The sequence below is a fragment of the Acanthaster planci genome, linkage group LG13, assembly GCF_054643075.1.
Source record: "Acanthaster planci isolate LZ-2023a linkage group LG13, COTS_SCS, whole genome shotgun sequence".
Taxonomy (NCBI): Eukaryota; Metazoa; Echinodermata; class Asteroidea; order Valvatida; family Acanthasteridae; genus Acanthaster; species Acanthaster planci.
Window position 1 is genome coordinate 6,234,614 of NC_141789.1, and position 27,799 is coordinate 6,262,412.

The 27,799-nt window shown below is 41.1% G+C and overlaps 1 protein-coding gene across 3 annotated transcripts in view; it reads right to left on the minus strand.

The window, feature by feature from the left end:
- Nucleotides 1-27,799, minus strand: part of anapc4 (anaphase promoting complex subunit 4) — a 123,661-nt gene that overhangs the window by 61,443 nt on the left and 34,419 nt on the right. For all 3 annotated transcript variants that reach the window (XM_087144836.1, XM_022229819.2, XM_087144835.1), the window contains exons 7-9: nucleotides 20,681-20,797; nucleotides 4,696-4,779; nucleotides 3,684-3,770 (exon numbers count right to left, since the gene is read on the minus strand). In XM_087144836.1, the coding sequence (XP_087000962.1) occupies nucleotides 3,684-3,770; nucleotides 4,696-4,779; nucleotides 20,681-20,797 (288 nt within the window). The remainder of the gene's footprint in view (nucleotides 1-3,683; nucleotides 3,771-4,695; nucleotides 4,780-20,680; nucleotides 20,798-27,799) is intronic.

The window sequence follows — 27,799 nt, forward strand, 5'->3', positions numbered from 1 at the left end:
TACATTTTTGGTCGTATACAAATGGCTTTGGATATCAGTTTACCGCCAAATTTGTCTTTCATTTTACCGATGACTTTTAAATTTTTGGATTGTAAAGCCAAAAAAAACTCAAGCTTTTTGCATAGGTAACCATCTAAATTGTCAATTTGATTCTGAACGAGCAGGCTCTCAGTGTCAGCGTACAAAAGACAAACGTTGTTGCCAAGTTGAGCACGCTTACACCGCAGTAGATCGGCTTATTTAACTTGGTTATTATGTGATACATTTCGACAAATGAGAGATCACACTCTTTGAATGGTTTAGTTGATTTTTAATGCGGTTCAGAAACCAGGTGTTTGAATCGATCAGCATCCTGTAGATCTCTAAGCAGATGTCCGTTGATGCGATATCTTAAGTTTTCCATTCTCTTGCCAAATACAGAGTTGTTCATTAATTTGAAGATGGATGTAACCCTTTCTCCGCTCGATAGCAAATCATTCTGATAGTCCGACAGCCATTCGTTTGGTACCGAGATATTTTCAGGTGCAAGCGAAAAATCGTTGTGTAAATCGTGCAAGTGCCGTGGGTAATCAAAGGTGACCTCGAGCATGTAGCCTTTCAAAGCGTATGGTGAAAGCTTCGCGAAGTACTCGAGAGTAAACTTGGTTGTGTCTTTAACCCATTGAAATTTCCTGATGGGTAACGGTTGACTCATGGCCCAGCCGTATAAGTTATTCGCATTGAGGTACAGTACATGTATGTGAGATGTCGTTTTGTTTGGGTCATAGTCTTTTAGATCGGGATTATTGGCTTTTATGTAACATTTCGCTCCCACGCTCGAGATGCTGCCTCGTTTAGCCCTTTCGAAAAAGAGATGCTTGTCGATGTTTGTCAATAGCTCTAGTTCTATTTTAGAGTGTTTTAATAAAGCATCCCACGACAGGCCCGGTGACCTGTGATAATTGGCCAGGTCTAAACCATAATTCATTTTGCTGACTTTCTGAAAGTTTTCAAATTCGTCTACTAACAACAACGTGTCCGTTTCTACGTAGAGTGGAGTAGTAGTCTTCAAGGTTTTTACACTTAAAACGTTCGCCATACATTTTGGGCTCTTACATATTCTTCTTCGCTTACGGTCTGCTGTTTCAATGAGCTATAAAACGCGTTTCGAGTTGGTAGGCTATTTTCTTCAAATTGGTGGAAAGAATCTATGTACTCGTATGGGTAAACGTGATTGCTGACGTTGCCCATAAACTGAGAGAAACTTTTAATCCAGCAATAATGGTTCGTTTCACCTTGGTTAGAATAAAGTAAATTGATTGGTTCGCCAATCAAGTTTTGTGAAGTATATAGGCACCATCTTTCCCAGTGTAATTCGATGCATGGAATCTGTGAAACCGGTATTGGAAAGTCCACGTTTGTGAAATCTAAAGCGCCATCTAATGTGTACGTTGAAGTTCGTTCGTTGTTTATTTTGTAATTATGGTTGGTTGCTAGCTGATGTTTAACATTGTCAGAATATAATTTTAAAGCAGCTCTTAACGCCCAGCAAATGCATTGTTGGTCTGGTTTGTTTTGGACGTTGATGATCGCTGTTTTAACCACCAGTTCTTTAGGCAATAAAATGTAAGTCGCTCCTACTCCAGTAGGAGCACACCACATTGATGTAAAATGCGACAACTTTGTCAAATACCCATACAGAGTCTCGCTCTTTATGTGCTTCAAAGTCATCTAAATGTCTTGCTATTTGTTCCTTCAAGATGTTTTCGACCTCACGTTCAGAAATCACAGTGTTATTTTTACTAGTAAACATGAAAACACTGACTTTAGTTTTAACTCTGGGCTTTTCTAATTTGAACTGGACCTTGGTTGCAGTTTGCAACTTGTAAGAGCTTATCTCTTTAAACTCGGTCAACGCTTTGTCTTTGATGTACTTTTTGTAAAAATCAAAAAAGTGTACCAAGTCGTCCGCAAAGAAAGTAGGCTTCAGTTTCCAAGTTCTGTAGTTACCTTGAAAGCGTCTTATTCTTCGGATGTTTACCTCTGCGATAGATTCCAGTTTAGTGTAAGCTTTCACCACTTCCTGCCGGAGACTCCAGAATTGGAGACGTATGGTTTATATGCATGGCCGGGGTCCCCGAACTCGGACAAAGGAAACAGGGCCCTGTAACAAAAGACCGTGCTCCGAACAAAAGATCAGGCTGCTGCGCATTACCGACGTTTTTCACTCTCAAAAGTGGTGATAATCCAGCCTTCTTTTGAAACTATATACCAGGGTTTGGGGCATTGAGAGCGAGCGGATTACCACCGGGGACAAAAGCGCTCCACCACCGCAGCGATGAGCCACATAGCACCGCTGCACGCTAATCTGGCCCCTATTGAAAAAAGGTCAGCAGTGCACTGAGCCAGGTTGGTGAACAAAAGACAGTTATACAACTCCGCACAATCTGGGCTCTGTTTACAAGGCTGCTGGCCTGGCTGAAATACTCAGGCGTCAATGAAGGTCACCTGTCAACTTAGAGTAGTGCCTAAAGATTACTTTGTGCGGCTACAAATGACCGTTAAATAAAATGATGAATTTTTGAAGGATTTCGAAAACGGAAAAATGATAGTCATGCCGGCCCAGCATCATCAACATGGAAAAATGCCCGGCATGAAGTCGTTAGTAGCAGTGATGAGGTCTTTCCGTAATATATTCCCCTTTGCGCCAGTGGCTGTAAAGGGTATGTCGTTGTCCTGCACTACCTGTAAAAGTGGACGGTAAGATTGTCTCGCGAGATTTTTAAATTCTTGTTGGCTCGCTTGAATCGCTCGTATTAATTCAGGCTTCATATGTTGTTTGCATTCAGCTGGTGGAGGTAATGGAATGTTATGTTATTTAACAAAGTCGAATAAAAATAATTTTTTAAAGCCCAATATGACAGGGCGACATTGTGATTTGATTTGAGTATTCATGTCTCTATTTATTATATGGGTAATTATAATTTAATTTCAATTTTTATTGAAGCCTCATTCTTCCGATTCAGGGAGAATGGGGTGTTATTTTTTCCCTGGAGGGATGTTTTAATGAATTGGGGAAATCTAGGCCATTTTGTGTGATGTTGTCACCTGGCAATCTTTTCCCCGGGGTAGGGAGAAATCCTGGGGGGTTGCGAAGAGCCCTGGGGAATTGATCCAGAAGTAGGGGGAAATCCTGGCGGAGGGGGGTCGGATAGGTATAGGAGGGTAAAGCTGCTCTGGAACTCTCCTTTGCCTACTACTGCATCCAAATCGAATGCAGTGTCATTTGTCTTCAGAGCTCAAATGCTGTTTTGCCCACATGCATTGTTTGGCATGCACAAGGGTTTATCCACTACGAACATTGGTGAGGGTTCCTCTCGTTTTCTGTTTTCTCTGAATGACGTAATCTACATTCAGAATTCACACCTTGGCATGAACAAAAAAAGTCTTTTTAATTTGCTATAATTGAGCTCTGAAGACAAATGACACTGCGTTTGATTCGGATGCTTCCATATTTATTTGAACAGATAAAATCAGAGAAGACATGTTTTCCTTAGAGGTGCTCTTTCAATACATGTGTATGTCCAGTTTGTTGCCAGCATCATTGAAATGACACTGACTCCTCCAATAGTTTATACATATGTGGAAGCATATCTATTACTATTCTTGGTATATGAATACCCAGCACTTCAAAGTGTACTTACCTCTGCATATTTTGTCAGCTTGGTTTCGATTTCCATGAGAATATCTTCCCTAGCTTCTGACACAGAGTGTAATGTTGCACTTAGGTACTGCAACAAGAATAATTTGTTTTGAATTCATTCCAAACAGACTGCTGAATTATAAGTGATAAAAGTACATGTATGTGTGAGCGATATAAATGACATGAGTGTGCCAAAAATGAAAAGCTTAACTAAACTGTGCTTCTGCCATAACCACCCAACGGAGAACATTGTACTTGACATTTTGCTGAAAGGAATGACTGAAGTAGAACAGGACAGGTAGAAAAAGGATTTCATACATGAAGAAATGAAACAGATACCTACACCAAAGACAGCCCAACTCATTAAATTCATGTACATGTAAGTGATGCTAACCTTTCAATGACCATCAATTTCCTGGATGTCAGCAAACAATTTAATCAATGGGATTCCAATACTGTTCTCTTATAAAGCCACACCTACATTACAAGTGAAATTTCCATACTGCTCTAGGATACCATTTGCATTGCCTCAATGTAATGGCAGGAATCGCTGGAGGATTTTGAAGGACTGAGGCAGTGGGCACCCCTCATATGAGCTTATTAAAGAAATATTTGAGGACTTTGGAGGATTGAGGATGAATGAAATTCCCAAAATGGATAATCAGAGGATTTTGAAGGATGAACGCACCTAGCAAAAAGGCTCAGAGGGTTAGGTTAAAATCAGGAGACCTCAGGTCAGATTCACAGGAAAATTTTGTTTAAATTTTTGATTAACTTTCCTACTATCCCTTTCTGCTCCAAGAGCAAACAGCGAAGCACACAATGATTTAAATTAGGCATTAATATACATGTACTGCAAGATCAGTGGTAACGGTAGCTTCAGACACTCATAAACAAACTGTGCACAACACCCAAAAAACTCCAATATTTACCTTTGGGGCATCTGAAGACAGAAGTATCTGAAGAATTTCTGATAAGACAAATTAATTTACTGAATTGTTCTTTGTACATACCTCTAAAAATGTAGTGATCTTGCTACTTTGAAATGCAAATCGGGTAAGTTCATCCATTCTTGATGACATCAAAATGCAGTCAAGCTAACCATGAAAAATACAATCAAAGGTACATGAACAGTATCATACATTTATGCAAAGTTTTAAACCCTGCATACTAGGGTGTATGTAAAATCGTATTGAAACAGAGGATTTGGGAGTGTTAGGGTTAAGCCAGAGGGGTATCTGAGTGTTTTGTACATACACTATTTTGTTATGCAAGTGCACACAGAAGCAAAGTGATTGTCCATTGGTAAGAAAATGTCAACATCCAGTTTGCAAACCTGCATGAATTTTATGTAGGGCCGTGCTGAGTACTCGGGTACCTGCGATGTGACCACTGATTACGGGTACCTGATTCCATTTTGTCTATATTATTACGGCAACTGCCCCTGTAAACGTCAACATAACATTTCAGAAATGCAAGCACCATTTCCCTTTGCATACTTGCTGGTAAATTGTTTGAAAAAATGTAAGTAAAATATGTTTTGAGTCCATTTAATGGAAAATTAGGTCACAGCTGAACAAAAAGAACCCTCATGACACGCTGCTCATACAACTTACTGTAGGCTTACTGTGTACTTACCTGGCATACTTTGGTCTTTTCACATCGGGATTACTTGTATGCACATTGCATAAAACCAAACTAACCCATAACGGCAACAAATCTTGGCTTTCAAGCTAGCTTGTTTGCAACCAGGACCCAATTTGCCACCATTTTCACAAAGAGACACAAGTCTCTCGGAGAGTAAAATCTAGTTTTCAAGAAAATCACATTTGAAGTTGGTCTTTTTTTTTTTTTACCAACATTTACTTCCCTAGTATGTAGCATTCCTTTGACTTAACTAATTTTACTTCCTGAAAGGTCTCAAGTGATACAAAACTAAAAAATAATATATAGGGTTCCAAGTCAATAAATTTTTTATTTTGTAAACAAATGGTCTTGTCTGTTTGTGAAAATGCTAAAATTTATGTTGCTTGTGTCTCTTCATGAAGACAGTATGAACAGTACATGTGTTTGCCAATGAATGTGCCAGGTGCAAAATTGTTACGTTCACATACATTTCCGCAGTCAACTTTGTCTCTTTGTGAAAACAGTACAATGGCTTTCGTCCACAATTTTGCCCTTTCTTGCTAACACTTTACCTGTGAAGACAACTTTACCTCTTCATGAAAATGGTAAGTGCAGTTTAGTTGTAATTTGCCCTATGTTGATCATCCTGATTTGGTTGATTTCAGTAGATTTGGTAAAAAGTGATTACACCAGGGTCCAGGCATCACATAGCCTAGTTCATTTTGGAAACAGAAATTAAAAAAAAATGATTTGGGGCCACTTTATCTCTTCTTGAAAACGGTGACAAATTATAGCTTGCTCACAGGCAATCCATTTGCTGACTCTGTGGTGGCCATGTGACTGTAAAAGTCCTGACTATGCACAGCACATTGCGCTATTACGATGCTTGATCAAACAATGTGAAAGTTTTGCCCCACAAAGGTATGTTTTTAGTGATTTATTGCATGCTTGTCAGTAGATAGGAAACTTTTAGCTGACAACATAAACATCGTAGAAAAATGATAACTCCTGGCAAAACTATACACGTTAGAATTTACAAAGAGATGGAAAAACCAATGTAAAGCAAGTTGATTTCGATTACGTATGTTGTGTGAAAGCCTCCGTGACCTGGAAACTTTTGTCAGCTTGAAATTTGGATAACTCGATTTCTAAGCCATTCCCCTGAGGTTTCGGCTTTCAAGATATTACTGTATTTTATTGCACACTTAGAAACTTACAATGAAAAGTATGTTGCAAAGTAGTCCCATGCAAATTTAGTTCCTGAACGTGTGCCAGTGAGCATGCCAGTGCAGCACTTGATCCAACAGCTTGGCAGCAGAGTGGGTGGGGACGCAATGGAAACTACTTGACTAACATGTTTTTGTTATATTAAAAATAATTTCCAGTTTTATGAAATTTTCTGTTATTTTCCCGTTTTATAAAGTTGATCTTGAGTACATGTACCACTTCCAGTCGATCTAAGTGACCACAGAGGATGCACTGTTTCCAATCAGGAACCATTTGATGATGATATTATAAATTTTTCTTTAATACATATTAAGTGGTCTAAATTTGTGATTTTGATCTAGTAACTTTGGAGCGATTTCATCAGGCGATCAGTATAAATGTGATTGTTTATATTTAATGTTATCACTACCTCAATCGCCATTTATCTAGGCTGTGGAATTATGATCCGAATGTATGCTACACATGTATTATTTCAGATGGCATCCAGGGCTGCATGAGCCATAAGCCCTAGTGATTAAAGTGCAGTACTGTGATCTCCATTGCCCTACTGACTGCCCGAGGCAGACAGGCCAGAGGCGGGCTGCAGGCGAGCTGAAACACCGACTGGCACCACCACCAAGAACCTAGCCAACTGTGACACCGCTGACACTTTTCCCGGCTACCTACTCAGACGTTCCGGCGCAAGGTTCAAGCCAATGGTTCAGGCAATGGGGGGGGGGCCTTTGATGCAGAAAACATATTCTACTCGCAGTGGGTCCTACACGAATGAGTTTTTTTTTTTTATCTCATTTCCCGCTTTAGTAAGGTTTCAATAATTAATAGGTGAAGGATTAGCATTAAGTTGACAGCAAAGAATTACATTAACTAATTGATTGTAATTCTTTTTATTTCTTTACAACCTAGAAGTAATTACAAAAACCATTTAAATTTCCTTCAGTTATATATCTTACTTCGTTTTCCAAATGCAGACTATTATAGACTCAATTTCAGTCTCAATTGCTGAAAAACGTGTACAAAACATAGGGGAAAAATTAAATATTCAAAATTCTATAATAAATCAGGTGATGAGGTCATTATAACATCATGCCTTGAGAATCACTTATGCTACAGGGTCTATGCTTGTGCAAATTTGACTAAGATGTGACTTTGCAAAGGAGCTAAATTTGTGTATAGAAAAACCCTGTGCAAAATAAATGGGATTTGGCAGTACAAGGAGAAGAAAAAAGCCAAATATTGTAACACAAAGGTTGTTTAGCAGATCCTACAGATAATGCATTTGTAATAAATTTGATAGAAGCTGCCAAAAGTCAGAACTTTAAAAGAATGTCCAAGAAGGATATTTTGATAACAGATCAGATAGTATTGCTTTGTGACAAGTACAAAGACACAAAATACATTCTTACACTCAGAGACTTGGCTATCATTGTTCTTCATTTTAGTTGCTTTTTTAGGTTTGATGAAGCCCAATCACTCAAGTGAAACAATATTAAGTTTCAGGATGGATCAAGATGGATCAGTTTCAAAAAGGGGACGTTGTAGTTATTGGTAAAGGTTACACAAATGCGTGTCCTATGAATATTTGAAATTGTTACATGCAATGCCCAGGGATCGATCCAGGATCAGGTCAATTTATTTACATGTAACCTTTGTCACATGATTTGTGTCTAAACCAAAAAGTGTTTATGAAATAGTACTTGATATTTCGACTCTTGAGTATGTTCCAAATCAAATAACATAGCATAAAGCATACAATTTCCCTTTCATTCTGGGAGTAACCTTGAGCAGAGGTTGAGGATTACTCACTCATCAAGATTGATAATAGTGTGTTGTAGAAAAACGTGTGCAAAACCTACGAGAAAAGACTACAACTTTAATCTCATGTCATGCGACCCCAAATGACGTCACTGTGTTGATTTACTTTAGGCAGCATTTTGGGACTACATACGTTCTCAATACAAAGTCACTCAGATGAATGAGTGCACCATTCTTTGACTTTAGAAAATGTGCACAAAACCTATGGAGAAAAACTGCACCTTTAAAGTCAAGTCACATGATTTGTGCTTATATTGAAAAAAAATTACGAAATATTATTTGACATTTTGACTCTTGGGTATATTTGTAATCTAATAAAAGGGAAAATTTAGTCTGATTTCTCTTTTGTTCTGGTAGTAATTCTTGGTAGAAGTTGAGAACTACTCACCCATTTAAGTTCAATAATAGTGTGTAGTACAAAAATGTGTACAAACACTGTGGAGAAAACTGCAACTTTAATTTCATGTCACGTGACTCCTGATGACATCATCGTGATAATTTCATTTTGACAGCCCCATGGATTGATGGACAACATATGCTCCCAATACAAAGTCGATCAGATGTATGAGTGCACCAGTCTTTGATTTGAGAAAACATACACAAAACCTACGGAGAAAAACTGCACCTTCAAAGTCATGTCACGTGATTTGCATTTACCTTGAAAAACATTTATGAAATAATATTTGATATTTGGACTCTTGGGAATACTTGTAATTGAATGGACACAAAACAAAAATGATTTCTCTTTTGTTCTCATAGCAATTCCTAGCTGAAGTTGAGAGCCTGTCTCCTTAAGATCGATAATATTGCGAAATAGAAAGACGTGTACAAACCTATTGAGAAAATTGCAACTTTAGTCTAGTGTCACGTGATCCCCTGATGATGTCACCGGGACGATTTTATTTAACAGCGCATGGATTCATGGGCTACATGTGCCCCCAATACAAAGTCACTCAGATGTATGAGTTCAGAATGAAGATCCAGAGATTTCCAATCATTGCGGGGGGGGGGGGGGGCAGCCCGCCAAATTTCTTGGCCATTCAGCTTCACGGGTTTATTAGGTCAATGCAAGTGCGCTGATCACCCGCATGCGTCCCTCATGCTTCGCTAGCCACTTTCGTCGCAGCTTCGAGCGATCAAACCACGTGGATAAATCAGTCGTAGTGAAGTTTCTACGAGCAAGGCCCTGTATTGTCCGCCAATTGTGGAGGACTCAAAGAGAATGTAACTCATCGCAGAATTTTGCAATCTCGAACAGCTCTGTCAGGCCTACTCAGACGACAGCATTGGGATTCCACACGATAGGTGACCGCTACTGGGAGGGCAGCCTACAGAATGCCACAACCACGGTGACGGACATCCACCCCTGCTCGTTTACAGGACAGTACTCGGCCCTGTAAGAAAGTCGGCGGGGATCCTAGGATCCGGCAGTTGTACGGGGAGCTGCGCGCCGGCACACAGCCGCAACGGTGACTCAACGTGGACAGGGAGATGTCAACGACTCCAGTCTCTCACCATCATCAGTACCTACAGTGGCGCCGATGGAAGTACCTGCAGCACCTTCACTGGGCATGGCGGCACAGCCAGAAGTCTGTCAGCCAGGGGATGCTACCACCCTGCCCATGGGTCACCAGCCCATTCGCCCGATGCCGCCAGAACCGGAACTGCAGGATGGCGGCCTACCTCTAATATCTAGCCAGGCTTCACAATGGTTGAGTGAGTTTTCCGACGCAAGTTTCCTGCATGCCGTAGATAAGGGACATATGCCTAATTTGACCAAGGCCCCGGGATTGAATCTGGCCAGTGCCATTGGTGAGTTCAATGACGGTATGGGGTTTACAAATATTGCAATGGGGTGTCTCCAAGGCATTTCGGCTGCCCCTACTCCTATTCCCCTGCTTGGGATCTGCATCCTTGTTGGGGGGCTAATCTCGCAATCGGTGAAAGAGGAGATATGAACAAACGAGTACAATGATATGTCTCTGCTATTTGCAGATAGCGCAGCACCACTGCTCGCAAAGGCTCATAAAGACCCTGAGGTTGCACTTGTCGTTGAGGGTGATAGGATGTTTCTGCTGCCTAGCTCGTCCCCCACCGGCCGCCAGAACATGCTAGATTCGTGGGACAAGTGGGTCTCTGCATTCCATACTTTTATGGCAATATACCTCATGAAGTTTCCCAATAGGGCCATTGAACTGCTTAAGTACACTGAGATCGTGCACACAGCTGCAGTACAATTTTCGGGCTATGGGTGGTGATTGTATGACGAACAGTTTCGTCTTCGGCAGGCCACACAACCCGATCGATCATGGGCTGAGTTGGATGCGGAGTTATGGTTAACGGTGGGGGCGTCTGCCGTTGGCTCAGCCAGGAACACCGCTCAGATAACTGCCACTCCACGTGGAAGTAGTCGGGTGTGTTAACTAATCATTAAAATGGTTTACCAGACTATTTCTGTCATGAACATCAAGAAATGTTCATGTGAGACTTAGATTTGTTCAGTAACAAATTAATAATTTTCCAGGTTCCTTAGACATTATTCTTTTGGCTACTAAATCACTACTGAAAGTACATGTAACTCTTCTTCACAAATTTCATCAAATCTGTGAGGATATTTTCATATTTTTACGTAAGAATGCTTGTTAAAATCAGTTAGGTTTCAAGATATTTTCCATACAGGTAATTTTTCCTTCTTATACAATTATAAATTCCTCAAGTTCACAAAGGTAACTTATTTATGAAATGACCATTTGACCGTTTCTTAAGAAATTATTTATTGTAAATACGGAGAACATGCTCTAGAAAATATGAGAATGAATAATTGACACTGTTGGAATTATCTATAATATCCAAGTTAGTGTCCAAAAAATCTTGCATAAAATGCTGGATATTTGTATCATTGATATCACGGAAAGTATCAATGTTCGTCCTTTTTTTCCTGACTTCTCCCCAGAACCCTGCGAAATGTTCAAGTTGCCCCTTCCCCGACGGGTCCGGAATTGGAAGGCGGAAGTGAATCAGCATAGTCAGTGGTGCCTACCCCGAATGAACAGGGAAAGCACTGACCAGAAGTTCTTCCCCTAAAACTCTTCTGAGATGACTTGGAGGGCTGAGAAGAGGAAGTACGGTCACGGTTCATCTGCAGTCTGGGTGGAAAAAAGGGCCGAGGTGAGCTGGAGTCCCCTTGACGCTGAGGTCTGAATGGTTGAACTCCGTGATCATGAAGACAGGCCTGGCAGGGAAGAGCCGGTCTTGGAGGTTCACAAAAACTAAGCTGGTTGGTTGTGTCAATCCCCTTAGTTTCAGCCTCCTTCAGTTCCATGAATTTCCCAGCAAAGAGGTCCTTGCCATAGAGAGGGAGCTCCTGTAATATTGACTTAACTTTCTCACAGGAGATATTCATGGCATCCAAGGTGTCTGAACGAACTGCTCAAAGATAGAACTGATGTTCTGATCGAGTGCTCGGAGAGAAACGGCCGCTGGGTCCGAAGTCACTGGCGAGTCCTCCTCACAGGCATGGGTTGGGTACTCAGAGAGGAGAGCCAGAAAGGCAGTACAGCGAAAGCCCTGACTTGAAGTTTTGTCGAGCTTAGCAAGAGCAGATTTGAAGGTAGACTTGTCCTTGTATTTGAAAGTGATCTTGTATTTGAAAGGGAGTGTTGGAGGAGAGCTTATCTTTAGTGGCCGTGGAGATCTCAGGGACGGAGAGAAAGTTCTCATAGTCATCTTTATAACTGGAAATAAGTTGCTGACCTGGCCAGGAATGGGCAGCAGTGTGTTTCACACCAGCAAGAACCTTGAACATCTTGACACAAGAATGGTATAGAGGGAGTACCGGGAAGAGCGGTTCTGATGTCTCCAGTCTGGCGAGGTGGTGCTTGAAGAAAGCATGTGATTGGCCCTCAGCTGCAGAAGGGTTAGCAGACAGGCCCAAGATCTGGATCATATCCTTCTGCAGGAGACATGCCTCCGAAAGAGTTAAGTTGGCTGTGGGGTAATGTCTTCATCGTCGGAGGATAAATCACGATTTGCTTGAAGCTGTTCAGTGGGAAGGGAGACGTCGTCTGTTGTGCCATGGTCCTGAGTTGGGTTCTGGTGTGAACTGTTGATGAAACCCGAGCCCAGATAAGTTGAAGGTTGGAAGCCGTCGTGCGAGAGTCGGACTGATGGAGTTGGATACGGAGTCAGATGCGGAGTTCCACAGGCAGGGGGTCTGGAGCAGTCATGGGGGAGTGGGGCTCGATTCAAGGTGGCAGGCTATTGTAGACAGCGTCTCCAATAGAGAGTGGACTGCTGGCATAAACTCAGCTGAAGATATGTCTTGCTTAGATGAAGAGCGAGATTTCTTGTGCTTGGACCCTGTAGAAGATGACGAGGAGTGTTTCTGCTTCTTGTGTATGGGTTATCTGGTGGTAGAACTGGCGGGTAGAGTCTGAAGTGCCGGGGTGTCAGAAGCCTGTCCGAAATTGCAGATGGCACTCAGCTGATAGGGGCTGGGGAATCACCAAGGAAGTGGCCTCAGGAGCTCTCTGGCTAGAGTGACCCGGCTGGTAGCTGGAAGATGGGACGATGTATGGAGTTCAGAAGCTGCGAGGATGTAGGAGGTCGGTGGGCTCCACTCCCCGGGATGCAGGCGGGGATGAGCCCGTAGTTCGATGCTGTTTCTGTACGGGCTGCCCTGGGAGAGGACAGGGTGTCAGGCCAAGGCAGGGTAGCGTCCAAATCATGTCTATGTGTGCCTTAAGGGTTGTCTGAAGGCGGCAGCTCATGGTGTGAGGATGTCGGTGCTGTTGGCAGAGGAGGCTTGTGGCTGTCCCTGCGAGTGGTCTTGTGAGCCACACCGGTGGGTTGGTGTCGTCTATGGTAGGTGCTGGTAAGGAGACCACCGTTGGACCTCGGTGCTTGAGAGCTGGGCATGGAAATGTTTGCGCCGCCCAGAGCAAGCTGGTGGGGGAAAAATTTCGCTCTGAGTGCAGCGCCAGTCTGCACTAGCGTTGACTGCGACGCGATGTGGTGGAGGAGGAGGGCACTGAGCATTTGGATACTGCCAAATCTATAGCTCAGACCCTGAAGTTTGACATGGCTACCCTGGACTGGACAGGGAATGGTTCTGCCAGCAGGTGTTAGTGCAGAATCTCAAGTATAGCATACAATGCCACTGGATCATTGGTCACCGCGTTGACCCTATATACATGTATTTACTAGGAAGGTGGGCACCACAGAATGAATCACTCCACTACCTCACAGGACCCCCATAATCCCGGGTTGCCCCGTTGACCCTTTGTAGAATATTTGGTGTTAGAGCAGCATAGAGTCAATGTGGAGCCTATGAAAATGTACACAGAGAAAGAACAAAGAAAATGCCAACAAAACAACAAATACACACACTCAATCATGAAAAGTAAGGAAAATATGGTTATTACAATATGTAACATTTGATCGAATTAACACAAAAACGCAAAGCAAAACAGAAAACTTAAGAATTCGAACAGGCCAAAATCAATATTTCCATTCAGGAAAAAAAGGACGAACATGGCAGCCGGTCTGCTATGTATCATGGAACTAGAGGGCCGCATTACAGTTGATCAAGTTTTTAGCAAATGGAATCATATGCAAAGGATATTTGCATATTTATTGACTGTTTGATGGAGGTTGAAAGCAGAAGACTAAGCATTTAACAGGCTGCTAAGGCCTAGTTGGCTGTTAAGTTAGCAGTCTTTTAACAATACCACCAATAACATTCTAGATGTCATCTTTGTCACAAACCCTGATGTACCCTTGCTCACATAATGAATATACAAGTATGTGAAAAGGCTCTTCAATTTGGGGCACTACACATAGAGACACTGCATCCTCAAATGTCTGTCCTCGTACTTGTCCAACCATGTCAATAAGGAGTCTATCTTGCTGGTTGACCTTCCAGGCATGTGCAAGGAATCCTGTACAATCCCAGCCATAATGTGTTCAACAATTCTCCGTCCGGATATCTTCCTGTATCATGGACATATTAGTATCGCAGTGGGAGAACTGACAATCCCAATCAACTCTGCAGTAAACCTTGGGAATGCTAAAGTCCATCAAGTATCAAGGTTTAGTAGCACACTTAAATGAGCAGATCCAATCAGTAGACTTTTGGTAATAATGGAAACAGGTGTGCTAGGTCATTATATTCAATCAGATTGGACCTCTGCCATAAAACTTCAGCCCCTGGTATTAAAAAATGTCATCAAGCCCTTTCTAGAGGATACTATTAGGACAGTAGTGAATGCCTCATCAGCCCCGACACTACAGCGTAAAAGGGGCATGGCAAGTTTTGCCTTAACTTTGTATAAAAAAGCAGGGCACCAAGGTAATTTTCAAAATAATTAAAGGGCTTTAAGGCAATAGTACAATTATTGCAAAGGGAAGCAAGGCAGTTTTGAAAAATGGGAAATTATTTTACTAAAGATGTATTAAACATATTTTGACTAAAATGAAAATTATGCAGACGGTAGTCTTTTCTGTTTCCTTAATACATTTTATTACAAGTGATCTACAGATGTATCTGTTTTTACTGTGAAATGAAACGTAAATAATGGAGAAATACGACAACAAACTTTCAACACCAAAGCTCTGTGTAAATTGCAATATTTTGACATTGTGTGGTTTCCAATCTCAAGGTACTTATGTCAATGTACTTTTGTATCTCAATGTACTTGTTTAACACATTTCTCGGGTCAATAACAGATTGAGAAATTTTGTGTTCGCCCGAACAAGGTAGAAAACTATTTTTTTTCACTGAAATAATTTCTCCAAAAGAAGAGATGTTTGGTGAATGGATAACTGCTAGGTAAGAAATTTTTTCAGAAAGGCTTGCTTGTTCTTTATCATGTTTATTGTAGGCCTAGCGTTACACTTACAGGAAGTGGGCTCTAATCGCCGAAACAAATAATGATCATGGTTGACCCGAGAAATGCATCGGGTTTTCTGCATTTTGTTGCAGCTGCACAGAGTTGGATCTTGTTTTCAATTTTTGAGCTGCCCTGCATAAGGCATCTCGAAGTTGAAGTTGGAGCATGACACTTTTAATCTTGTTAATTCGGTGGATTCAAGGTGGATTCAAAGATACGGTGGCAGTGCTCTCAGAATGTACGGCAAATTGTTGCCGTGAAAATGGGCATTTTTGAAAGGCATCATGGCAATGGCTGAGGACATCGTGTAATATCAGGGCTGCCTCATACACTATCTTCAATAACCGTGAAATTGAATGTGACTGGGCAAACAAACCCTATATTTATCATCACAAAAGCCAATGATTTTGTGAATAAGATGAGCATCCACCTGTGTACAAACTTCGATATTCCAATACAGTTCCTAAATTAATCTGGTGTGAACTTTTCCTGGTTTACTTTGCACAGTTTATAGTTTCTTCTCTGCATACTCTAAACTCTTTCTTCTCCATGATTTGTTTTTTCCCCCTTCTGATTTTTTTCCTTGTGCAATTTCAATTTAGCCTGTACTTGACCTCATGTTTTACTTGTCCTTGTGAAATAGACTGGTTATGCATTTTTTTAATCAATTATTCTTCTTAATTGCAGCCCATAATTTAATATTGTTGTGAGCTTAACATTGAAATATTTGATGTTTTAATAGTGCAATAGTTCTCTTCCATTCCCTCACCTTGATCTATTTTGCTTGTTGAATTTTTCAATTTCCTTTTTCTACAACCTGAACCTAAGTCATCTTTGTGAATTGAACAGTTTTTTCCCAGATAGAGACATGCTATCTTCCTTTCATCCCTTTTTCTTCTTAACCTTTTTATTCTCCATGGTTTTACATAAATACATGTATTTTTAATTGTAACTCACTAGTTAGACTTGGAAGTAACCTCATGTGGAATACACAGTGTTTTGCTCGCTGTACAATAGTTTCATCCAATAGTTACTTACGTAACCGAGTGGTATACGGACTCAGTTATAAAGTAATAAATAAATAAAGACAACAGGGAATGTGGCGGCATGAATACTACATTCAGAATTTTATTTACAATTTGTACAATGCCTCAAAGCGTGGGAGAATTTATATTTATACAAATAAAAACGACAGTCAATGATCTCGACCAACAGCGTATAGCTGGCAGTACGTAGAGCACTGCTACACTTTAGGTGTGAGGAACTCAAGGATTGCATGCAGCGTCCCTCGACCCGTGCCAATCACTAATGCTGTATGCACCAAGGCAATTATTTTCGGCCCACGCTCGAGCGAACACGGTGAAAGAAGACAGACCCTGGCTCTGGTACATACATGTATGGTGATTGGCCTTTGTGTGTAGCCCAGAAATGAAAAGATCAAATTGCATCATAATCACAAGCTTCACAATAGTCCTCACTTTGAAAAGAGGCAAGAGGAATGTGGAAGCATGAGTAGAGCCGCATGCCACCCAACAATCAGCCTTTTCACTGTGTAATTCAAAGTCTGCAGAGCACGCAGGGCCACAAACCGAGAATTTGTGATTTGGCAGGTGGCTTTCGTGGCCAAGCGAGGCTGGAATTCTCGGAGTCAGCTTTCAGAAAAAAGTTCCAGTCGTCAAGGGGTTAAGTAGATTACCATCACAACACTGTGCACTCATTACCATCACAACACATCGCGCTCCAGCACGATTATAACATCAAAGGAAAAAGGTCTATATCGTGCGCATGACATCATTGTCATCATAAATATTGGTGATTGGTTCTATTGAATTTGTTTTTTCGTTTTCAATGTTGCCAGGCCTTTTCAGGCTTCCCATTCTTTTTTTTCAACCGAGTCCTAGGTTTCAAAACACCCCTCCCTTTATTTCCCCTGACAGGTGATTATATCGTCGTTTGCTTGTATTTTGTCCATAGTCGTTGTTTTCTGTGGGTCTTATTTTATAATTTTTTTTATGCAAATCCTTCCATTCTTACTGTATCACTGAGGTGATAAAGTTTTCAAATAAGTCTATTAAAATTGTGAACCCAGAATTTACTGGTTAGGGTTAACCGTGACACAAAGGTACAGGATTTTTGCATGTGTAAAATCAATGTGACAATGAGGCTTTCTTCCTGCGATGACATCACAGTTTTGCTCTTGAATATGAAAATACTAATTACAACAATCAAGCCTGTTGTGTTATTCATAATGCTCGCATTAAACAGAACAGAAATGGTCAGAAAGTCTTTTCCTGTTATTACAGGAAACCACTTTTGAATACGAGTCAAAAATCCATTTTAATTTTATACCGAATGGAAATTATGTCCAGCCGAATAATCATTCACTTTTATGCTTAACCATGGATTGGAAAGACTTCCATATATAAAAACGAACAATGCTTTTCCATAGAGTGACTTACATCTACAAAAAGCAGTGACACGACCGAAAATGACAAATTTAGCAGTGAAAATATTGAAGTACATATTTCAGAAACATTAAAAAAAATAGTCTCATGGGTTTGTGCACAGTGCTTAGTGTTATCTGTGTATATCTCCAATATACTGGAACCTCAAAAGTTTAGAAATTATTACCAATATTTGAATAACCAGCTAGAAGAGAATTGGCACATAAACTCTCAGAAACTGTATTATGAATATTTACGAGGCCAAACACCACCACAAGATATCCATGGCAATAATGTAACTATGGATATCCCTTGTACACACCAATGGTTTGGCCAACATTTCGGATGATTGGGTGGTTTTACAGCCTTGCATGTAACATGCTGCTGGGCTTAATTTTTTCCCACCATGTCGTCTAATTGGTAGCGGAATTCTGTGGTCACAACAATCTATCTGTCAGTTTTAAGTTGATTTTATTTTCCCATACTCTCTCTTTGGCATAGAGCCAAACTAGCTGGACCTTTTCGCAGTGGACAAGATTGTTAGCAGCTACCGACACCTGTTTCCTGTGTGGGCCACTAGGCTGTAGAGTTTGTGAGTTGTCTTGCTGCAATGTTTAACCAGTGCAGCGCTTTGATTAGTATAGCATGTGTAGATCCAAGATTTTCTAAAGGGGGGGAGGCAGGGGGATTCCGACCAAGGGCACATATTTTGTAAGAGAAGGCAAGAACTTCAGGGTACAGTGCATCCCCCACCCTAACTTGAAAATTGATGTGATCTATCACCTTAAAGTGTGCATTTTATGGTTGAAAAAAAGTGTTCGCTTTGATTCCAGATGGAGGAAAATGGTACTCAGAGGCAATAATAAAAGAAGCACACAAAAATTTCAAAGGTCTTGACACTTAGGGTTTCGAAAACGTATTGATCACCCCAAAAATAAAATACAATTTAATTTAATTACGCAAAAAGGAGACATTGTTCATTTCTATCATGTCTGTTTTTCCCCACTTATGCTGTACTACATTCTGTATTTGTATTTATCTTTGTGGTGATGTATTTTTGTATTTTGAGAGGGGACAAAAAAAAAAAAAGAAGACTTTTCACTGGATATGTTACAGACGATTTAAATGAAATAGGCCTAAATAAGTCTGAGTAAGTCACTTGCAATACTCCATGAATAGCCTTCTAAACATTTCAACCCACCATGTCTAAATGTTTGAAAAGGCAATTCGTAGAGTGTAAGTTATTCAGACCAGTCCTAAATAACGTTAGCAGCAAACGTTTAATGTGACCGACATTTAAATAGCCTTGGTTAAGGCGTTTGTCATTCGTTGCAGCGCAGCGCACACCAGCCACTCACTGACCTAGTAGGCCTATGTACCTGCGTATGTACATACCTGCATACATTGCAAAGGCAAAGAGTAACCTCACACGGCCTAAGAAATCTGCAAATCAGCTGAACCAGAACAAACACCTTGGTGCAACCCTCCTGCGCTGCACCTTAGTGCAACCATTATGCGCCGCGACAAATGACAAATACCTTGACCAATGCTAACATTTAATAGGGTCTGCGCCATGCTGGATTAGGAATAAAACATTTTTTCTTTCAAAATATTGTAACAATTAAAGTTATTTTTGTGCCAGCCACAGCAGCACTCATTAAATGTCTTACATACCGTTGCCTGGCCTCGGCCAGATGGGCCCCTGGCTGTGGCCACACAGTGGAATGCCACAGAAGATTAACCATTCTTTAAAAGTGTGTAACTCGAACTTCCTTTATTGAATTGACTTGTTACTTTCCTTTAGAACCCTTTTGTAGTTTTAGCCCTGTGTGGATTTGGGACTGGGCACTGGCTGTGTTTTGTTTCATTTTCTTAGACATTAGTACCAGTGGACAACTACGCTGTGGCTTGGTTAACGAAATTTAAGTGTTGGATAATTTAGTTGCCCTCCAACTAAATGTATATTTTGTTTAAAAATTACTGAAACTGTAAATTAGTGGCTTTTGGTTATATTCTTTCTGAGTCAGAATCACAGGCTGTTACAATATGCTACATTGATAACTGTGCATCAGCCCAGGCATTTCAATGGACAGATTTTCCTGCATATCCAAGTAAAATAAAAGAGGTCTGATATATTTCTTGTACGGGATTCACTGTGTTACAATATTCTTCAAAGACGTTTGATTCTCATTTGCCCGCCCTTATTAATAAAGGTTGCTGTTCAGTTGTTTTTGGTTGTTTGTTTGTTTTGTCAATTAACAAGAAGCGATTCTTTCTAATAGAGACTAATTTGGTTGTCCAGCTGCTCCTGGAAGTCATTCCGAATGGTCCCGAAACGGCCATGGACCGTCATTTTTCAGCAGGGTTCCATGGAATGTTCCTTGCGCTATGGTACCAGTGACCAATTGGAACTGGTATCACTGGGAGTGAATGTAGTTGTTAGCATGGGATGTTTCTATTCATATGTACTTCATCCATAGTTCCTTGCTCTATGCTTCAATTATGTTTAGCAAATCATAGGAGTTGGGCTTCAGTTCTGCGACTGTATTTCCTTCAGTTACTCATTGACTTGACCACGAATAAATGAGTAGCACTGCAACTTTCGCAGAATAGCTTTGCCCACATAAACAGCCAGATGTTGACAAACCTTCGTGAACAGTTTGCAGAGTCATTTTTGAGGGCAGGCCTTATAGTAGTGGTGCACTGTGGTACTTTTTTAACCCTGAAAGAGCCGAGGGGAGAAGGGCAGAACCTGTCCCCCCCCCATTTTTCCAATATCGCAGCAGTTTTTCAGGAGTTGAGCCTTTAAGTCTGTTTTATATGCATGTTAAGTTGTAAAAAATTGAGTGAGGCACAACCTAGTTCTTGGTGGGTGGCCAGGGCAGAACCCCCCTCCCCAGCTGTGAGATAATAATAATCAGAATAATCCGGCTCTTTTAGGGTCAAAGCAAAATCTGCAAATTTTCTAATGAAAAATACAAATTCAAGTGTACACTTACCGACAGCAGATAAACAGTACACTCGAAGTTGGTGTCATCATGGGACTGGTCTAACATTACAGACAGACTGCGTAGGTCTTTGGAGAGAGTTGCTGCAATTACCTTTCTGCAGTGAAACTGAAATCAACAGCAAAATAAACTACTGCTTCAAGGGGCAAACAAATTCCTTAAAAGGAAGTTCAATGTCTGCGTAATAATAGATAACATATGACAAATATGACCAACTAATTAAAGCATTAACTATGATTTTGCGATAAATGTAAAGTACATGTACATAACTAAATATAAAAGACCTAGAGAGCTGAATTTATTTCAGGTGCTGTTTAGAGAAAGCAAATACTGTGTGCAAAGTGAATGTCAAAAAGAAAATCTTTAGCCAAATCTGTGCAGCCTCCTTCTCACATTAGCAATAATTTCGGTGCTAGTTCTGTAGGCAGAACTTGGTGCTTAGTCATGTTGGTAGAGTGAAGAGATCTGGCCAACACTTTTGAGCAGGGTTGCCTGATTTAAATCACCAATTTAAATGCAATTTAAATCAAATGATTCTTTATTAAAAATCACTGATTTAAATCAACGCATTTAATTTTTGGGTAAAAAGGCAAAAATATTTCAATTTTTGAATTTTTTGTTTACTGATTGGAAATGTTTGCGGGTTTTGCACAGTTTAAACAGCAAATCCCCCTTCTGTAAGCCTTCCAGTTCCTAGTATCAAAGAAGTATGAATGCACCTGTGTTACACAAATTCTGGGTTGGCAAGATTTTTAAATTCAATTCTGTACACTTGTTCAGATTTAACTCAGTTTTTTTTTTGATTCAGTAAGTTATTTGATGCGAAGGACTTATGATTTAAGTTTATTTCATTTAAATTGCCCACTTCAAAGTTTAACCATAGAGGAAGGACACAGAAAGAGTTAGAACTCTGGCACTTCAAAGTGCTCGATGAGCATTGCCGCCTGATCCATTCCAAAACATTAAAAAATGCCTGATTACTGCCTGCAGCTTAGCCGTACAAGTGAGACCAGTAATATCCTCGCAATATTTTGTGTATTTTGTTTGCAATTAACTGCAACTTTCACTGTGACCAGGAAATAGAGAGCAATCTCTAACATTCGATCTACTTTTGCCATCATGAATAAACTTTTTACTTTGATACACTGTTCCATTATCCATCCATCGCAATTTTATTTGTCTCTCCAAACATCAGTTTTCAAAGTCTTTGTAAGAATTTTTGTAAGGCAAATACTGGCTCATGACATGTTGACCATCACTGGACAGTTAAGTTCATAAAAAACAAAATGTGCTATTTCATCACAAAGAGTGCTCAAGAGATCTCATGAAATGCTTTTTTGTATAAATGCCATAATAAAACTAATTCAAATAAAACACAATATCTTATAAACAACTTGGCTATTCATTCCCAAAATAACTCCATAAGAAAACATTCGATAAGGGCAATGACTGCACATGAACACTAAGGGCACACAGCCTAATACATGTACAAGCAACTTGAGATTGTTTTCAGATCACACCAAGCACCATTGACGGCAAGAATATTCAACTTCCTATACTGCAGTGCTAAAAATTGCAGAAATGATCATAGGGTACAAAAGGGGCTTATGGTTGTGAAACAGGTGGTGCGTAGCAGGCATTCACTGCACTCTGGCTATGGACATACTGGACATGCCAGAAGGAGGTAATTGGCCAGATGTTATAGCCCGGGCAGTTCAAACTCCTTCTGTGTCCTTCCTCCATGGTTTAACATGGTAAAGTATGAGTGTATATCAACCTTTTACATCTCTACATGTATTTTATTGAGATTAGAAATGTTAGTCATTATGGTGTTACAACTAAAACCACTAAATTCATGCCCTTAATAAAGTGATTTTTAATCAAGCCTAAGTCATTGCTCTGTGAAGCTGGATCACAAACAAAGTGAGACTGCTTTTTGCACACAGAGCAAAGAAAAATACTAGCATTTGTACCTACAAATGTAGCATGCAAAATATATGCATGTACCTGTCATTCATGGCATGTTTCTCACTCATTAGTCATTTGATCATGTATCAGTATCCTATTAACAAATTCTTGCAAACTCTACTTTTGTCAAAACTTAAACCTGGTATGCACTTTATCCTTGGTATGTGTGCATGTACAGAACTTGTCTCTGAAGGAAGAGTCTTTGCTACGGGTACATGTTCTGGTACCGCTAGGTATTATTCTGCATGCATTTCACTAAGACTAAGAAATGGTGCTTTGTGAATTGAATCAAATTACTTGATTTAAATTTCTTAATTTAAATCGAAATTTTGTTTAGTTTTGTACCAAAACAAATAAATAAAAGAAAACGATTACACATGCAGCTAATTTGCTTGCTTTTGAACAGACCTTTGAGCCAGTTTGTCTCACATTTTTATAAAAATAACAAAATCTGATTTCAATAAAAAAAAAATCTGATTTCAAACAAAAATACCCCTGCTTTTGAGCCAATTTGACTTTTCATTTTTGTTAGCCAACCAAATCTTTCAAAAGGAAACCAGAGATTTTTATTTCCTAAGGGAATTCAAGACACAAGAATGCATTCAATTATCTTGGTTGTTACATCTCTGTCCCTTGTTATCAAACACCCTTTCAGGCCAACAGGCAGATATTTTAAAAGAATCATGTTTCAGGTCAGTCTAGAGAGGCCTGTGGACGCTGTCAAAGTGCATGTAGCCCCCTATTCTACAATACAGATGAGAACATGTACATCTTCATGGGTTAACAAGTTTTATTAGGACCAGGTACCCAGTCACACACCTACCAAAATGTAATTGAAACCCCCAAAATAAGAAGAAAATCTTGTGTATCACATAATACTTTTTACACATTGTCCTCTCATTTACTATTCTTGCTGGAAGGAAATACTGTGATCCTTGGATATTCTCCCCCCCCCTCGAGTGGGTTGAGTCTACTACTGCATACCTACCAGATTACCAATACATACATGTAAGCATTATTTCCTAGCCCATTACTCCATTCGCTAAATTCTCAATCACCCAGCAGTGCACCCTCACTCACTTGACTCCTGCGGAAGCGGCCGCCAGGATCTCCTTTTTTGAAGTGTACAGTGCGCTGAGGCCAAGTGGGGAGAAGGGAGGGAGATTGGTAATCTGGTAGGTATGTAGTAGTAGACTCAACCCACTATAAGTGGGGGAGAGTCTACTGCCTGCAACCTATGCAGAATACTAATACATATGTAGAATAGCACTGCACCAAGGATGGTGGGGAGGAAAGGAGGAAACCGCCAACACCCTAGCCTCAACCAGGGGCAAGATAAGGAAGGAATCAAAGTGAACGTGACACAAATAAAACACAGAAGACTGATGTAATAAATCATAAATATCAACAAAAGCTAGCTTGAGTGTATCCTCCTGCAGGGGTAGTGGAGCTACTGCGATGCCATCCTGAGCATGGCAAGTCCATGAGAGTGGTCCCCATGCAAAACGCGACTGAGATAAAAAGAGGTGAATGTTGAGGGGGATTTCCAACACACAACTTTGCAAATGTCCATAATAGGAATCCCTTTGAAATAAGCCCAGGAAGAGGAAATGGCCCGGACATCATTGGCACATATATGGCCTCAACATTGATCAACAGGGCTAGTAGACCAAAGTTGGCAAATTAAATGGCGGACACCACCCACTGGGCAATTGTGTCTTTGGAGGCTGGACGATAAGGCCTGGTAGTGGTGATGAATAGCTGTGAGATGGGCCCCTAAGATGTCCTTTGTCCAGTTGAGGTACCATTTGAGTGTCCGGACAGTGCACTAGAGTCTGTCAGAGAAGGTTGCTGCCAATGACTGGATTGCTAGAACAAAGATGTCAGGGGGCTGAAAAGAGGGAGTCTGGTTCTTGGTGAGGAGTGGTAACAATGGCCTGAAAAAAGCAAGCTTGATATTCAAGTGGAGAAGGGAGGTGCGGCCCGCAGGTTCAAATGGAGGGCCCGGCAGAAACCCAGAGGACATCACCCAGGGACCACGAAGGAATTACTACTTCATTGGAGGGCATTCTATGAACATTCCCCGGAGGTAATGGATCGTCGAGTTATTGGAAATAGAAAATCCATCGTGGAAGCCACAATGGATAGATGCAAATGCCAAGTGGTAATTCCCGATCGTAGAAACATGGAGGCCAGAACAGAAGAGGTGCATAAAGAAGTCTGTCATGAGGGAAAGAGGTGCCTTGGTCAGATCTGTAGCATGCCCTCTGCACCAATAATTAAAATGTCATATTTGGCTCTTGTACATGTAGAGTTTCCTAGTGGACAGCAACCTACCTCTGGCAGCCAAGGCCGCAGCATCTTGAGAAAGGCCTGCCTGCTCGAAGGATCGTTGGACAATATCCAACACGTTAGGTGTAGGTGAAGTGGGTCCATATAGAGGCAGCGGGATCTAGGCTGGAATAGCAGGTGCGGATGCTGAGGCAGTGACAGGAGAACATCAACCAGGAGTCTGACGACGTGGGGAAATCATGGCTGTCTCGGCCAGAATGGAGCGATGAGAACACGGCAACTTCCCCTTTCTGTCTTTGACAGCACCTACTGCTTATACCACCCTGGTAAACACCCTGGGAGTGGTGGAAAGGCTGAAAGGGAGAGTGTGAAACTTGTAAACCTTACCCAAGTGCGAGAAGCATAGAAATTGATGATCGTCGGGGTGGACATGAATGTGCACGTAGGCACACTTCAGGTTGATTGAAGCTGCTCAAGCTGGAGTGTCGATAGATTATAGAGGGTCTCCATCCTGAATTTGTTCAGTCGTGTGAAGAGGTTGAGCAGTTTTAAATTGAGCATAGGTCTCCACTTCCCAGGTTCCTTCTTTGGTGTGAGAAAGAAAGTGGACATGAAGCCCAAGCAGGCAAGATGTGGCAGGACCGAAAGGATGGTCGGTTTCCATAGAAGATCTGAAATTTCTGACTCAAAGGCCCATTGCTTGGATAGATTACGTGGGACCAGAGTCGGTTGAAATGTCATGCTGGATGGAGGGGGGCTCGTGAACTCTAGGCAGTAACCATGAGAAAGCGAGGTGAGAATCCATCGATCTGAAGTTATTTCCCCCCAGATCCCTGCAAATCTTAGAAGATGGCAGCCAATGGGTTTGGCATTGGTGGCCGTGAGAGAAGCGGAGTAGTCACTAGCGCCATCCCCCAGTGGCATGTTAGGCCACGCTGGATTCTGGCATTGCAAGGAGGAGCAGAGCATGGTCGTCCACAGAAAATCCGGAATATATAACACAACAAGACAAGGTTCTCCTCTCAAACTTATTCTGGTAGATATATTCAAATATACGAAAGCCAAATACATAATGCCAACAGAAGAGAAGCGTAGAGACAGATCCAACTGGGGAAAGTCGAGGTGAAGGTCAAAGGGCAGTCTGCTAACCTGCGCAAGACTGAAATGAAAATATGACTGGTGGAATGTGTATGTAAACAACCACAGAGCTGCTTCAGATGCACAGCATTTTGAAACACAATTTGTATAATATGTGAGATGAATAGAAAACATATGAAATAAATGGAAAACAATCTGTTAACTGTACAATCTGTACAACGGACCACTTGTCTGCTGGAAGTGTCAACAGCCAGGGCATAGATGGTCGAAGTGTCCAGAACTCGCCGCTGAGCGGGTCTCATCTTCTAAATCTACTTCAGTAGACCAAGGTCGGTCACAAGTACAGGAAAACAGCAGTGGGCTGAGCAGGGGGCCACTGCTAAGTCAAAATTAGATGATCAGGCCAAGTCCTCTGTTTGTTTTGTACAAGGTTGTATTCATGGTGTTAATATCAAGTTTCTCATTGATACAGAATCCTCAGTTACCATTTTACATCCTCACATGTGGGAAATGATGCCTTTAAGTATCCGACAGAATATGAAGCCTTGGGAACAGTCTACTGTAGCAGTGGCCAAACGGTGACCATCCTGAAAAAAACAAACAAGAAGTAGTAATTCCTTCGAGGTTACACAATCGCAATACTAGTACATCACAAGGGATCATTGAAACTTCAGCAATGTTTTACGAGAAGGATAATGGGTAGTTGGTTGGTCGAACATTTATTTGTGCTGACCAGGGTCAAATACCACTGAGGGTTTTTAATTTACAGCCTGATGCATGCACTTTGTATAAGGGCACACAGATTGCCCTTCTTCAATCTGCTGATGAAGTTGGTGATAAAGATGGAGATAGTTTTGTTCACTTTTGCTCAATTTGCGGCCGGCATAACCAATGACCCGTTCCTGTCCATCCTGCACCTGTGACAGAACACCGCCAATACCATTGCTGCTAGCATCCGTGTCCAATATAAACGGCAGTGAAAAATCGAGGAATGCTATCCCAGCGAAGACCAGCCAACACCAGCTCCATTTAGTTGTTCGAATGTACTGGGAGCATTACAAAGACCAAATAGCTTGACATTAAATTCGTACAAGCCATTACCTGTCGTAAAGGCAGTCTTCTCTTTTTCTTGAGGGCTCATCTCCACCTGCCAGTACCCACTTGTCAAATCTAATGAGGAGAACCATCTGGAACCTGCCAATGCATTCAGGGTGTCATCAACTCGGGGAAGCGGATATGCTTGATGGTTACCTTATTCAACTCCATGTAATCGACACAGAATCTTATTGAATTATTCTTCTTCTTTACCAGAACTATAGGGCTGGCCCAAGGACTATTGGATGGAGAGATGAAACCAGCTTCCAACATGTCTGCTACCTGTTTTTGTGCTTTCAGTCGTTGATGATGAGGTAAAGGCCGTCCGGGTTGCCGACGAGGCCGAGCATCCCGTGTTAATTCTGTGATGAACTACATCAGTTTATCCAAGTTCACCTGACTTAAAATACATGATCCTACCCGCATAACAATTCTTTTAATTTAACCCTTTGGGAAGTATTCAATGCTTAAGCACAACGTTCATACAGCTTATTTAACTCGGGGTGTAAATCAATCTCTTGGTCAGTTTGTGAAGTGTTACAAAGCAATATAAACACTACTTGTATGGGAAGAAATTTACCTTATGAACAGATCATGGATCCTTGAGGTGGCTGTATAACTTCAAAGATGTCAAGGATCAACTTGCAAGATGGCTGG